The sequence below is a fragment of the Macaca fascicularis genome, chromosome 7 (assembly GCF_037993035.2).
Source record: "Macaca fascicularis isolate 582-1 chromosome 7, T2T-MFA8v1.1".
Taxonomy (NCBI): domain Eukaryota; kingdom Metazoa; phylum Chordata; class Mammalia; order Primates; family Cercopithecidae; genus Macaca; species Macaca fascicularis.
Window position 1 is genome coordinate 56,208,503 of NC_088381.1, and position 13,651 is coordinate 56,222,153.

Genomic DNA, 13,651 nt, shown 5'->3' on the forward strand with positions numbered 1-13,651 from the left:
AATCACCAAAAAGAGAAAGAGAAAGAGAGAGAGTCCTAAAAGCTTGCAGATTTTTTAAAAGGTCACATTCAAATCAGAATGGGATGGGACCTCTTCAGAGCAATGTTGGAAACTAGAAGACAACAGAAAAATGCCTCCAACATTCTGAAGAAGAGTCACTTCCAACCCAAAAGTTGATATCAAATCAAAATATCAATCAGATGTGAGGGAAGAATAAAGACACTTTGAGACGGGCAAACCGTTTACCTCCATGCACTCTTTCTCAGAAAGCTGCTTGAGGATGTGCTCCACCAAAACAAATTTTAAAAAAAGGTACCTCCCCATAAAAAAAGTAGCATGGGATCTAAGAAACATGATGACCCTCCATTAATATTTTGGGGCAGGCCTAGAAAGTATCCAGTCTAAATTGGAGGACAGAGGGAAGTTGGGAGGAGGGTCCAAGAAAGAAAGGAACTTCTGGATTATCTGGTAGGGATTACCTTTGGGAAAACTGGAATAAGAGACATCTTACAAAACTGTTAAAGGAGCTGGAAGGCCTGGAAAAGCAACAAAAACCAAGCAATTAAAAAACTTGTTCTTAAAAAGAAATGCCATCTAGATGGGGCGTGGTGGCTCATGCCTGTAATCCCAGCACTTTGGGAATCCAAGGTGGCGAATCACTTGAGGTCAGGAGTTCGAGACCAACCTGGCCAACATGGAAACCCCGTCTCTACTAAAAATACAAACATTAGCTGGGTGGGGGTGGCAGGTGCCTGTAATCCCAGCTACTCGGGAGGCTGAGGCATGAGAATTGCTTGAACCTGGGAGGCAGAGACTGCAGTGAGCCGAGATTGCACCACTGTACTCCAGCCAGGGCAACAGAGTGAGACTCTCTCGGAAAGAAAGAAAGAAAGAAAGAAAGAAGGAAGGAAGGAAGGAAGGAAGGAAGGAAGGAAGGAAGGAAGGAAGGAAGGAAGGAAGGAAGGAAGGGAGAGAGAGAGAGAGGGAGGGAGGGAGGGAGGGAGGGAGGGAGGGAGGAAGGAGAGAGAGAGAGAGAGAGAAAGAAAGAAAGAAAGAAAGAAAGAAAGAAAGAAAGAAAGAAAGAAAGAAAGAAAGAAAGAAAGAAAGAAAGAAAGAAATGCCGTCTTATTACAACATTTAGTTCAGCCATCAAGATTTATAGCTGTAATAATGAAAATGCGGAATATGGACTTAATCCAAATATGTTAACACTAAATTGGGATGAAAGGTGAGGGGACAAATGTATGTACAGAAAGTGATGCAAGGGTGCTAAATCCCAACCTTCCAGATAATATCTAAACTGGAAAATCAACAAATGAGAGTCTAGCAATGCTTTTTGGAAATAGAAAAGTAAATACAAGAAAAAGCTAAAAGTGTTAAGTTTCAAGGTGGTTGCCTAGAAAAAAGCAATGGAGGGTGGGGAGAAGTGGGGCAGGTGTACGATGCTCTGCTGTTGCAATCTTTTTTTTTTTTTTTTTGGAGGCAGAGTTTTTTCGCTCTTGTTCTCCAGGCTGGAGTGCAGTGGTGCAATCTTGGCTCACTGCAGCCTCCGCCTCCCGGGTTCAAGTAATTCTCCTACCTCAGGCTCCTGAACAGATGGGATTACAGGCATCTGCCCCCATGCCCAGCTAATTTTTTGTATTTTCAGTAGAGAAGGGGTTTCACCATGTTGGCCAGGCTGGTCTCAAACTCCTGACCTCAAGTGATCCACCTGCCTGGACTCCCAAAGTGCTGGGATTACAGGCGTGAGCCACCACGCCCGGCCAGTAAGCAAGGTCTTATGGGACAAAGGAGCCTATGTCTGAGCAGAGGAGAGAAAGGTAATGTCTGTGTCCAGCATTCCTTGCTGCCCTACTTGCATCTAACATTTACTTTGGTCCATGAGCTCAGAATCGATAATGTGTAGGAGTTCAGTGAGACTCAAAACTATCAGATGATAAACATGTTATGTCAACAACTGAGTAAGGGATGGGGGCCAGTGACAGGCCCAGAGGCTGCATTTTCCATTTGAACCAGACTTACTTCAAATGCAGAAAGAAGACAATGACCAAGGAGCCCCACCGTCCTTTCTTACTCATGTTAACACCCCTGTATTAGCCAATCGCTATGCAGAAAATGAAGACATGGGAGGAAAGAGAACCCCATAGTTCCTTCTCCTTTCAGTCTTTCCTTCCTCATTGGTAACAAAAGGTAGAGAGCCTGGGTAAATTGTGCCCATATCAAGGAGTGAGATGAAACCAGTTGAGATAGTTTTATTCTATCTCATCATCTGGTAAATATCAGCTACAAAAGATGAACTGTGTAATTTTGGTGACTCTGCATACATGTTAATACAACTGACCTTTGAACAACATGGATTTGAACTGCACAGGTCCACTTATATGTGGATTTTTTCCCACCTCTGCCACCCCTGAGATCATCCCCTGCCTTTCTCCTTCCTCTTCAGGCTACTCAACATGAAGAGGATGAGGGAGACCCTTATGATGATCCACTTCCACTTAATGAGCAGTGAACATATTTTCTCTTCCTTATGATTCCAATAACATTTGCTTTTCTCTAGCTTACTTTATTGTAAGAACACAGTATATATTATATATAACATACAAAATATGTATTAGCTGTTTATGTTATCAGTAAGGCTTCCAGTCAACAGTAGGCTATTAGTAGTTTTGGGCAAGTCGAAAGCTATACATGGATTTCCAACTGCACAGCGGTCAGCACCCCGACCCCCAAGTTGTTCAAGGGTCAGCTATACTCTTATATTTGCATTTAAAACTGGCACTGAACAAAATAAAGATGAATGGTACAATTTATGCCAATAATTTAAATTTAAAACTTTTTCTTACTTAGAACAACATTAAATCGCAAATTAAAAAAAAAACAAAAAACACCAGAATAGGCTAGGCATGGTGGCTCATGCCTGCAATTCCAGCACTCTAGGAGGCCAAGGTGGGTGGATCATCTGAGGTCAGGAGTTCAAGACCAGTCTGGCCAACATGGCAAAACCTTATCTCTACTAAAAATACAAAAATTAGTCAGCCATTGTGGTGCACACTTGTAGTCCCAGCTACCCAGGAGGCTGAGGCAGGAGAATCTCTTGAACTTGGGAGGCAGAGGTTGCAGTGAGCCAAGATCACACCATCGCACTCCAGCCTGGGAGACAGAGCGAAACTCCGTCTCAAAAAATAAACAAACAACAACAACAAAAACACCAGAACAAATGAAGAGAACATGAAAAAAAGGAGAAAGCTTCACATTTCAGTTCCCTTAGTGGCCCCTTCTTCCTGCCTCTCACTGGACCTTGTGGCCGACCCTCGCTTCCTCCAGCCTCATTTTCTACGCAGCCTTGGCTCCCATAGCCTCGCTCAGGGTTCTGCCATTCCCTGAAAAGCTCTCCCGCTCCTTCACGGCTGCAGGCCTTTCTCAGGCTTCCTCTACCAGGAACGCCATTCTTCTCCCTTCTGCACATGTGTGAATTCTCGCTCCTCCTCCAAGTTCAAGCTCAGGTGTCCCTTCGAGGAGGACATTTGGGACGCCAGCACCACATCTTTGCCAGGTGCCCCTCTGCTTCCCTCTACCCCGGCTCTGCAGTATGACTGTCTGCATCTCCCCCATTAGACCTTGACCTCACAGATCAAGACCTTGTCCCTCTGCTTCCCTCTACCCCTCCAATGTGACTGTCTGCAGCTCTCCCAGTAGACCTTGACCTCATGGATTAAGGCGCAGGGGCCCGGTGCTGGAGGACTTACTCAAGGAACCTGGTGATGTACTGGCGGCTGCAGCGGGACCAGGTGAGAGGAGCGGCGTCGTACAGGAGCTGTGGAGACATGATGAAAGGCCGTTTCCCAACGGGTTCACAGTCATTGCCGCTTCCGTCATGCTGAATGCCAAAACTGTGTGAGAGCACAGGCCCCAGGGGCGGGTGAGCTGGCGGGAGGCTGCCAGCCTGCCCTCCCCTGGAGACCCACAAGGGGCACAGCCCTAATTCCAGGGCTGGTTCTGCCACCCAATGGCCACACCCAATGGCTGCAGAAAGTCACATTCCCCTCTCTGAGCCTCAGTTTCCTTAATGTAAAATGAGAGTATGACAGCTAGGACCCCAAGGGCTCCTGCTCCAGCCTGAAATGAGGGCCAGGGACCCAGAGCAGCCCTGCCCCTGCCTGGGGGCTGGCCAGCAATGGCAAACCAGGTGGCACAGATGGGGGCCCGTGATGGCCCCTGCAAGCTCACTGGCCTCAAGAACAGTCTGACAGAGGTTCCCACTCACAGGTCCTTGTCCCAAGGCTGTGCACTTGAGTTAGGGGATCTGAGCTGCTGTGTCACAGAAAGGTCTCCAGAGACCATCCTTGGGAAGGACACGAGAAAAATTATTTCCTGAGCATCTACTATGTGCCAGGGGCCATGCTAAGCACTTTCAGAAACACAGTCTCACTCAGTTCTCATTATTACCCCCAGGGAGGCTCAGAGAGTCTAAGGAACTAGCCAGGGTAACACAGCCAGGAAATTGCAGTACTGCGGCAGGCTGTTCTTTCTGCAGCCATATAGGCAGCTTTAAGGTCCTGCAGGCACGGCCATCACCCACGAAACCCGGACATCTGAATGGATGGCCCCAACAGCTTTGACGATAGAACCCTCTGGGATCCTGCCTTTGAAAGCTTGCTGGACAATCTAAGATGCTGCCATATTCGCCAGCTCAACAGCCCGGGCACAAGTGGCTGGAGGCCTGTGAAGGCAGGAGCCTCAGGCAGCGGTGTCAGATGGAGGGAGCCTTGGACGTCACTGAATCCAAACCCCTCAATCTATGGGAAGCACACAGAGGCCTAGAGAGGGCAGGCACTGGCCCAGGCCACAGAGCAAACAGGAACAGGGACAGGGATCGAGAGTAAAAAATACAGCACTGAGGGAAATGGGGAGGCACAGCCAAAGACCTACGATGACTTTCTGGCCCATCACAACTCCCCTTTAAATAAGACTCCCTCCAGGCCAGTCCCAGTGATGCCCAGGCAGGCCTCTCTCCTGCTTTACAGGGAAGCAGCCTGGTTGTGGGGAGGGGACAGTGCAGGGACAGCACATGGCCACAGACGGGGCTCCTTCTCCAGAGAGTTTCCTTTCCCCTGTACTTTGTGACCCACAGGCTGGATACCCGGTGCCCCCAGGCTGGGAGGGTGAAGCTCAGCTCTCCGTGTAGCAATGGGGACAGGCACAGTACCTGTGCCCGAGCTCGTGGGCTACAGTGAAGGCCAGCGGCAGGCCTGTGTCCTCGTTGATGCTGCAGCTGCGGTGTGGCTGGCACATGCCCGCCACGTGGGACAGGCCCAGGGTCTCACAGGGCCGGTTCATGGCTGCACACAGGTCCTTCCTGCATAGGCAGAGAAGCGGCCTTCAGGTTAACCTGGCCCAGTGCCAGGCCCACCTGAGCGAAGGCCAGGGAAGGGTCCCCCCGAACTGATTCCAAGCGGAAAGGATGTCCCTCCCACCGTTCTGTGGCATGAGGCCAGCACAGTGGCCACGTGGGAAGCAGGTGCTCTCATTCACACACGATCCGCTGGGCATCTCTTTGGCCCTTGGGAGCACAGACCCGCACAGAACAATTTTGCTTACTATCCAGCAGGGGTGCTGACAGAAGCTGCCAGAGTCCAGCAGAGGGAAAATAACTGCCTCTGGATAGATCAGCAGTTGCCAGAGGTTAGGGGAGGAGGGAGGAAGGTGGCTGTGACTATAAACTGGTAGTACGAGACATCCTTCTGATGAGACAGATCTGTATCTAGACTGTGGGGGTGGGTAGGTGAACCCACAGTGATGAAACTGCACAGAACTGAATACATACACATTCACACAAAGGGCAGTACATGTGGAACTAATGATATCTGAGGAAGTCTGCGGATGGTATCAGTGTCAGTTTCCTGGTTGGGATACTGTGCTCTAGTCATGCAAGATGTTACTTACCACTGGGAGAGATGGATGAAGGCTATAGAGGCCCTCTCTCTATTATTTTTGACAACAGCATGAAAATCCACAATTATTTCAAAATAAAAAGACCTCCCCAAGTGCAGACAGAATCCAGCCTTGGGCCAAAGGTGCGGAAACTCTCCTAAAAATGGGGATCCCTGAGAGCACGGCCCCCTCGTCCACCAGGGCTTCTCCTGCAGGGCCGGGAAGCACCTCCCTGCGATGCAGGCTCCCACCCTCCTGCAGCTGGCAGTACCTGGTGAGCAGGATGGCGGTGTCATGGTGCAGGGGGTGGGTGTCCCCCTTCATGTTGATGCTTTTCTGCCACTTGCAAAAGCTCTTCAGGGTGTTGTCTGCATGGTGCGTGATCTTTAGGTCCTCCTGGGGGCAGAGAGAATGACCGCTCATGCCTCCTCTGAGTTCTGAGAGGGTCAGGCCCAATTCTCCTCCATATAAAGGCAGGAGACAGAGACCCAGCAGGGCAGTGGGAGGCCAGCAGGCACCAGTCCAGCTTCTGGCCTGACCACCCCTCCTGTAGGAACCTCCTGCAGAGGACCTGGGACCTGAGAGAGGGTCAGTCAGGAACCAGGGGATGGCAGGGGACACAGTCCAGGCCAAGGAGGCCTTCACTGTGCCCTTCCATACAGAGCAGCACAGGTCATGGTGCAGGAGGGCTCTGGCAGCGGAAGCCATTGCCGGGCATCGTGGGACCACATGAACGCTCACCTCTTCATCTTCCAGAAGGACCAGGCGCACAATGGTGATGTGGATGGGGTTCCCAATGCTGGGGTCATGAAACAGGCCAGCCACCTGCCCAAGAGATGGGGGGGTCAGGCTGTCACCAGGATGAAGGATACAAGCAGCCAATGCTCACCCCAACCCACCCACCCACCCAGGGCAACGCACACCCATGCTCGCACACAGGGACGCTGACACGGGTACACACAGGCTGCACAGCGGACAGGTGATGCACGTATACGAATGCATGAGTGTCCCCACACCTCACACACACTGCCCCAACCCGGCAGCAGCAGAACCTGGAGAGGACAAGAGGCCTCCGAGGCCCCTTCCCAGAGTTGCAGCCTCTCTTGAGCACCAGTTTGGGATCTGCTTCCAAGTACCAACTCCATGCCCACCCAGCACAGGCAACGGCAGTTAAGACCTCCAAATGCTGGTTTCTTGGCCTGTCTCAGGGCCCTAGTCCTCCAACTGCCCCTGGTCTATGACAGCAGTGCCCTCCTGACCTGGGGATGCCAGGACCAGCATCTCAGGAGTGCGCCCTCCAATGAAGCGTAGACCTGGGCAGGGCCCAGAGAGTAGAGTGAGGGTAGGCACAGGGCTATGGAGCCTCCCCACTGCTCTGCTATTCCATCTCCCCAGGACTGGCAGCCATGGGGCCAAGGAGGCAGGTATGCACATCTATCAGAGTCCCCATGGCTACATGGGGCTCCCTACTGAGCCCCAGGAGACGGGGCTATCCCCAAAAGATGGAAGATAAGCCAAGGTGAGGGGAAATGGGTGGGGAAAGCCATCTGCTCTTTTAAAATTAAAATTCCCTCAGAACAAAAAAGAGGCCAGCCCATGACTGGGGATAGCTGGCTGGTTCCCAGAGGGCAGAGATGGCAGAACAGGCCAGTTGTGAGTTGGCGTCTAGCAATGCATCAACAAAAATAATATTAAAATAGGAAGGGACCAAACAAACACTGTTAAGAGGGCACCAAAGCCCCTGATTATGGGGATGAATGACACTCTCAGAACCCAAGGTCAGAAATGGGGAAGATAAACAGCAATATCATGGACCACCGTCGCCTTCACACACAGGCTGGGAGCCCGGGAGCCCTGAACCATCTTTCTCCAATACAGCCAACTAATTTTGCCTCCCAAGTTTTGCCTGACTCTGTCTCTTCTCTCCATCTCCAACACCACTGCCTCGTCCAAGTTGCCATCATCATCTCGTCTGCTCAGTTGTTGAGGTCTCCTACGAGTGTACCCATATTCTGCAGCCCTTCCAGGCCACCTGCAGCCTAGTGGCTCCACCATCGGTCTTTGAAATGCAAACCCGGCCGGGCGCGGTGGCTCAAGCCTGTAATCCCAGCACTTTGGGAGGCCGAGACGGGTGGATCACGAGGTCAGGCGATCGAGACCATCCTGGCTAACACGGTGAAACCCCGTCTCTACTAAGAAATATAAAAAACTAGCCGGGCGAGGTGGCGGGCGCCTGTAGTCCCAGCTACTCGGGAGGCTGAGGCCGGAGAATGGCGTGAACCCGGAAGGCAGAGCTTGCAGTGAGCTGAGATCCGGCCACTGCACTCCAGCCTGGGCTACAGAGCGAGACTCCGTCTCAAAAAAAAAAAAAAAAAAAAAAAAAAAAAAAAAAGAAATGCAAACCCAATCATGACACGCCCTTGCCTAAAGCAGTAAGTGGCTCTTCACTGTCCAGGAAAAGGATGGAAGTCCCCAGCCTAGCCAACAGGCCTCTTGGATCTGGTCTCTGCCTTCCTCTCTGACCTCCCCTTGCCTCCCTCTCACTCTCTGGCTCCAACCACTCTGTCTTTCTCTTAGAATCCCATAATTCTTCCTAACACAAGGTCTCTGCAGATGCTATGGCCTCAGCCTGGAACATCTTCCCACCTGTCTTCCCCAAGTTACCGCCTATCCTCTCTCCTGCCCTCAACCCCTTGTCATGTCCTTTGGGGAGCTTTTATTTGATCTAACACTCCCAAAGCACTATGAATTTGTCCTTCCTAGCACCTCCCTCCATTGCTCCTTCATCGTCAACAAGGTAATGGTTTCATTAACTAATGTCTGTCTCCCTCAAGAGACCACAAGCTCCATGAGGACACGGCCAGGTATATGTAAACTTCCTCTTAGAGCCCCAGTGACACGTCTTGTACCTGGAACATGATGGGTACTCAAGACATATTTGTTGAATGAATGAATGTACCTTGGGTACTTGCTCAATATTTCCAATGTATTATCTCATTAAAAATAAACAGTGGAGGTTGGGTGTGGTGGCTCATGCCTGTAACCCCATACTTTGGGAGGCCAAGGCAGGTGCATCACCTGAGGTCAGGAGTTCGAGACCAGCCTGGCCAAATGGTGAAACCCATCTCTACTAAAAATACAAAAATTAGCTCGGCGTAGTAGCGCATGCCTGTAATCCCGGCTACCTGGGAGGCTGAGGCAGGAGAATCGCTGGAACCCAGGAAGGCAAAGGCTGCAGTGAGCTGCGATTTCACCACTGCACTCCGACCTGGGTGACAGAGCAGGACTCCATCTCCAAAAGAAAGAAAAGGAAGAAAGGAAGGAAGGAAGGAAGGAAGGAAGGAAGGAAGGAAGGAAGGAAGGAAGGAAGGAAGGAAGGAAGGAAGGGGAGAGAGAAAGAGAGACAGAAAGAAAAAAGAAAGAAAATGGGGTGAAAAGGGACCTGTCTTGCTATTCTTGGGACAGACCCACCCAAGCTCTAGGACTCAGGTCTGAATCTAGCACAGGGAGAACACTGATAAATTGGGCTCTGTAGGTAGTGTTGGTAAAGAAAGGTGTGGCTGTCCTGAAGGTGGCTGTGGGTCAAATACTGCAGCAGCCAAAAAAATAGCCACAGCCAACCTTGAATGAGCCTAACATGTACAGTCCCTGTGCTGGGGGCTTAGCATGCATTATCTCATTTAATCTTCTTACTTCTAAGGTAGGCACAATTATCCTCATTTTACAAATGAAGTAGCTGAAGCTCAAAGAGAGGGTGAAGCTGGGCTCAGAACCCAGGTTTCGCTGCTTCAAAGCCCCTGCTTATTTCCTAAATGTGGGGAATGCTGCCTGCCTATTCTGTTGGGGATTCTCAATGCATATTTATTTTGAGGGCTCTGAGAAGTCCTGTAGTAAAGAAGTCTGTTTTACCTTTTTTTCCCTTTTGAGACGGGGTCTCACTTTGTCACCCAAGATGGAGTGCAGTTGCATGATCTCGGCTCACTGCAGCCCAGCTGCAGCCTCGACCTCCTGGGCTCAAGCAATCCTCCCACCTCAGCCCCTCAAGTACCTGGGACTACAGGCGTGCACCATCATGCCTGGCCTGTTTTACTTTTTTTAACCCTGTGTGGCCAAACTTACTCAACAGCAGCATCTTTTTTCCCAGTACACTACTGGCATTCTTTGGAACACATTCCCTGAAATATTCCTTGGGAAATGCTACAATGAGACAGAGTCCCCAAGTGCAGGATCGTGCTCTTCCACATCCATCACTTTATCCTGGGTAGAGCGATGGCTCTCAACAAGTCAGTCTTAAATAAACATCTGATCCCGAGGGAACATCTGTTCCCCATCCTTCTGGCCCACCCTGTCTGCCCCTCTCCAGGGCAGATTAAGGGGCACAGGAGACAGAATGGGGCTTTGGAGGCAGACAGACCTGAGTTCCAGTCCCAGCTCTACCACTTACTAGCTGTGTGACCTTGAGCGAGCCCCTTGACCTCTCTGAATCTTTGTTCCCTCAACTCGAAAATGGGGATGAGGGCCGGGTACAGTGGCTCATGCCTGTAATCCCAGCACTTTGGGAGGATGAGCCAGGGAGAACAGCCTGGCCAATGTGGTGAAACTCCCTCTCTACTAAAAACACAAAAATTAGCAAGGCATAGTGGGGCACGCTTGTAATCCCAGCTACTCGGGAGACTGAGGCAGGAGAATCACTTGAACCCAGGAGGAGGAAGTTGCAGTGAGCTGAGATCATGCCATTGCACTCCAGCCTGGGCGACAAGAGTGAAATTCCATCTCAAAATAAATAAATAAATAAATAAATAAATAAATAAATAAATAAATAAAATGGGGGTGAGGCTTAGGTGAGGTGTTGGGTGTTGAACATTGGACAAAAGGTAGACAGATATGCACAAGGCTCCAGCCCTAACCCACCAGGGCCTCAGCCCACAATACAGAGGCTGTATTGTCCTCAGAGGCTGGCCACATGGGTTCCCATGTCCCTGCCATCCCTGCAGCCTCCTAGGGGGTCCAGCACTGTCAGGCTCAAAGGTGCCCCCAACCCCTGGTGGGTTAGGGCTGGAGCCTTGTGAATATCTGACCAATGCTGGGCTCACCAGCTCAGAAAAGCTTGATATTGTCAGAGCAGGTGAGTGTGAGAACCAGGCCCACCCTCTCCCCAGGGATGGGGCTCACCAAGTGAATGCGTGGGTCCTATGAGCCAGGGCAAGGCAGCCAGGAAGGGGCCAGGCCCTGGGGGGCAAAAACACCTGAATCCTGTCACCCAGGTTAAGTTATGGGGCACCTGTTGGGCTGGGTGGGTCTTTTTTTTTTTGAGATGGAGTCTCGCTCTGTCACCCAGGCAGGAGTGCAGTGGCGCGATCTCAGCTCACTGCAACCTCTGCCTCCCAGGCTCAAGATCCTCTCACCTCAGCCTCCCAAGTGGCTAGGACTACAGGTGTGCACCACCACACCCAACTATTTTTTGTATTTTGGTAGAAATGGGGTTTCACCATGTTGGCCAGGCTGGTCTCCAACTCCTGACCTCAAGTGATCTGCCCACCTCAGCCTCCCAAGGTGCTGGGATTATAGCCGTGAACCACAACACCCGCTCAGGTGGGTCTTACTTTGCCCAGAATCTGGAGCACAGGGAACACTCAGAAAAGCGGGTGTGAAATGAACCCAGTTAATCATCAGTGGCTCTAGCCAGCCTCCTGGGTCTTTCAGGCTGAGCCCCCAAAGTGCTGAGAATGAGAAGGAGGGAACCTCAAGGCCTGAGAACTTGGCCTTGCCCCTTGCTCCACCCCTATAGCCCAGGGGCCAGGCCCTGCTGTCCAGCAATAGCCCTGCTGAACCCTGGCTGTTAGTGGCTTCCCTCCCTAGGCAGATGAGGCTTGATCTGGGCCTTCAAGGCCTCAAATGCCAGGCAGAAGGCTGTGACTTTTATTCCATATGGAACAGGGAGCCAATGAGGGTGTCCCAGTCAGGGAAGAACTGGCCCAGAGCTGCATTTGCTGATGAGAACTCAAGTAGTGGGGATGTGGTGGTCAGCACGTAGAGAGAACAGCCCTGGACGCAGTCCCTTCCTCTCTCTGAGCCTCAGGTTTCACAGTGATAAACTAGGGGGCCAGACACTGGATGATCTCAGAGGGTACTTCCTTTAGGGTTGCAGGAGGTGTGGGGCTGGCAGGGGGAAGCAGCAGCATAGGATCCTGGCCCCAGGGCTCCTTTAGATGTCATCCTGTTCACAGCACACACCCTTATCTTGCCCCCAACCACCCAGCCCAGGAGAGAAACACGGTTATATGGTGGCCTGCCCACCAGGTGGCTGCTAAGAATGCCAGGAGCAGAGATCTTTCCTCCCAGGGGCTGCAGGAAGCAGCTTGAAGCCTGAGGCCTCCCACGTGCACCCACAGGGCAGGAGCAGGGAGTGGCGGCTCTGCAGTAGTCGGCTCCAGGAATCACCAGCTGCAATCAGCCACAGTTCCCCCGGTAGGACTTAGGACACCTGGGCTCCCATCTGGCTCTACCCTGCCTCGTTGTGTGACCTGGGCAAGTCACTTGTCCTCTCAAGGCCTCTGATACCTCATCCATCATATGGGGTCAAGAGCAGTTTGCCAACCCCACAAGGTACTGTCGTCATGCCCAGTTCACAGATGAGCAGGCTGAGACTCAGACAGGGCAAGTGATTTGCCCAAGGCTGCCAGCTAGTGACCACAGAACTGCACAGATCCTTCCAACTGTAATGTGTGCTGATATCTCAGGCAGGGCCTCAGGCAGAGTGTGGTCTAATCAGGCATTTCTGTGTTTCCAGCATCTAGCACAGGTCCTGACACAAAGGAAGGAGGTATCTGTGCAGGGAAGCATGAATGAACCAACTAGTCTATGAGCCCCGAGGCAGGCACAGAGTTGTGGCTGCCTCAGTCTCCCGCTCCCGCTCCCCCTCCCAGTGGCATGACACCCTGTGGTGTCCCCACAGCAGCCCTCTGTCCAGGCTCTCTCATGGTGACTTGCTGCCAAGACCCCCACCCCTTCCTGCCTCAGGAGCTTGGATACCCTTCTTCCTGCTCGGGGCCTGGACCTGGGTCTTGGGTCCAGCCTGCCAGCCTTCCTGCCCTGCACCCACTCTTTGCACCCCCATCCCCCAACACTATCCCCTCCACCCACTCCTGGCCCACACAGACTCACCATGTTCATGATGGTCAGCACATAGCTCTCAACCTGCGGCTGTCCGTGGTACTCCACCATTTTGGCATCAGCTACCACCAGGGTCTCCACCCACTTCTCTTTGCTGACCGACCGCTGGTGTAGACGCCTTAGCCGTGGCCGCTGCCACTGCTGCCGCTGCTCCCAACGCTCCCGTCGAGGCTCCAGCTCCAGGGACACTGGAGGTCCAGATGGGGTGGGGTTAGCTGCCAGCAGACTGGCCCAGGGCACATGTCTCCAGGGACTCTCCTCAGAGCTCTCTCTGGGGCACTGGGAACCACACTGAGATCAGAGGCCAGGGGCCTGAATTCTCCTCCTGGCTCTGCCCCAGATCTGTGCTATGTGGCTCTGCCTGGTCACCTTCCTTTTCTCATCTTGAGATTCCCTAACTAAAAATAGGAATAAGTTGATCTGCCTCACAGGGGGACCTCAAAGGGCAAATGAAATGGTGGATATAAACACAGTAAAGTACTGTGTCCATGGGAGGGGAACTCCTGGGCCTGACAAAGCTGGCAACTGAGCCCCTATCTCCCTG

At 51.9% G+C, this 13,651-nt stretch overlaps 1 protein-coding gene across 1 annotated transcript in view; it reads right to left on the reverse strand.

Annotated features, from left to right (window-relative positions):
* Positions 1-13,651, reverse strand: part of ADAMTS7 (ADAM metallopeptidase with thrombospondin type 1 motif 7) — a 54,444-nt gene that overhangs the window by 25,114 nt on the left and 15,679 nt on the right. The window contains exons 4-8 of the mRNA XM_045395882.2: positions 13,099-13,295; positions 6,676-6,759; positions 6,206-6,330; positions 5,210-5,359; positions 3,750-3,893 (exon numbers count right to left, since the gene is read on the reverse strand). Coding sequence (XP_045251817.2) covers positions 3,750-3,893; positions 5,210-5,359; positions 6,206-6,330; positions 6,676-6,759; positions 13,099-13,295 — 700 coding nt within the window. The remainder of the gene's footprint in view (positions 1-3,749; positions 3,894-5,209; positions 5,360-6,205; positions 6,331-6,675; positions 6,760-13,098; positions 13,296-13,651) is intronic.